Raw genomic sequence first — 1,228 nt, forward strand, 5'->3', positions numbered from 1 at the left:
TTGGTTTCCCATTGAGTTCCCATTGGGTTCCCATTGGGTTCCCATTGGTTTCCCATTGGATTCCCATTGGGTTCCCATTGAGTTCCCATTGGGTTCCCATTGAGTACCCATTGGGTTCCCATAGAGTTCCCATAGGCTCCCATAGGGTTCCCATAGTGCTCCCATAGGATTCCCATAGGGTTCCCATAGTGCTCCCATAGGGTTCCCATAGGCTCCCATAGGGTTCCCATAGGCTCCCATAGAGTTCCCATAGGGTTCCCATAGAGCTCCCATTGAGTTCCCATTGAGTTCCCATTGGGTTCCCAATGGGTTCCCATTCAGTTCCCATTGAGTTCCCATTGGGTTCCCATTGGATTCCCATTGGGTTCCCATTGAGCTCCCATTTTGGACCCCCATTTCAGACCCCCCAATTAATGACCCCCAACTAATGACCCAATTAATGACTCCCATTTTGGAACCCCCCCATCTGCTCCCCATTGAGCTCCCATTGAGCTCCCATTGAGTTCCCATTGAGTTCCCATTGGGTTCCCATTCAGTTCCCATTGAGTTCCCATTGGTTTCCCATTGAGTTCCCATTGGGTTCCCATTGGGTTCCCATTGAGTTCCCATTCAGTTCCCATTGGGTTCCCATTGAGTTCCCATTGAGCTCCCATTGGATTCCCATTGAGCTCCCATTGAGCTCCCATTGAGCTCCCACTGGGTTCCCATTGGTTTCCCATTGGGTTCCTATTGAGTTCCCATTGAGTTCCCATTGGGTTCCCATTGAGCTCCCATTGGTTTCCCATTGGATTCCCATTGGGTTCCCATTGAGTTCCCATTGGGTTCCCATTGAGTTCCCATTGGATTCCCATTGGGTTCCCATTGGGTTCCCATTGAGTTCCCATTTTGGACGCCCCAATTAATGACCCCCAATTGATGTGCCCCCAACTAATGACCCCCCATTTAATGACCCCCATTTCAGACCCCCCACTTAATGCCTTCCCCATTTAACGACCCCCATTTTCAACCCCCCATTTAATGACCCCTATTTCAGACCCCCCATTTAATGACCCCCATTTCTAACCCCCATTAACGACCCCATTTCATACCCCCATTTAATGACCCCCCTTTTAGGACCCCCATTTTCAACCCCCATTTAACGACCCCCATTTTAAACCCCCATTTAATGACCCCCATTTCAGCCCCCCAATTAATGACTTCCCCATTTGAATGAATCTCCTCTCTTTGT

At 49.6% G+C, this 1,228-nt stretch overlaps 1 protein-coding gene across 1 annotated transcript in view; it reads left to right on the forward strand.

Annotated features, from left to right (window-relative positions):
• The window catches only part of ALKBH7 (alkB homolog 7), a 6,911-nt gene extending 6,483 nt beyond the window's left edge, over positions 1-428 (forward strand). The window contains exon 5 of the mRNA XM_015850905.1: positions 402-428. Within this exon, the coding sequence (XP_015706391.1) occupies positions 402-428 (27 nt within the window). The remainder of the gene's footprint in view (positions 1-401) is intronic.
• Positions 429-1,228: the final 800 nt, after the last annotated feature.

Source organism: Coturnix japonica, unplaced genomic scaffold (assembly GCF_001577835.2).
Source record: "Coturnix japonica isolate 7356 unplaced genomic scaffold, Coturnix japonica 2.1 chrUnrandom579, whole genome shotgun sequence".
Lineage (NCBI taxonomy): Eukaryota > Metazoa > Chordata > Aves > Galliformes > Phasianidae > Coturnix > Coturnix japonica.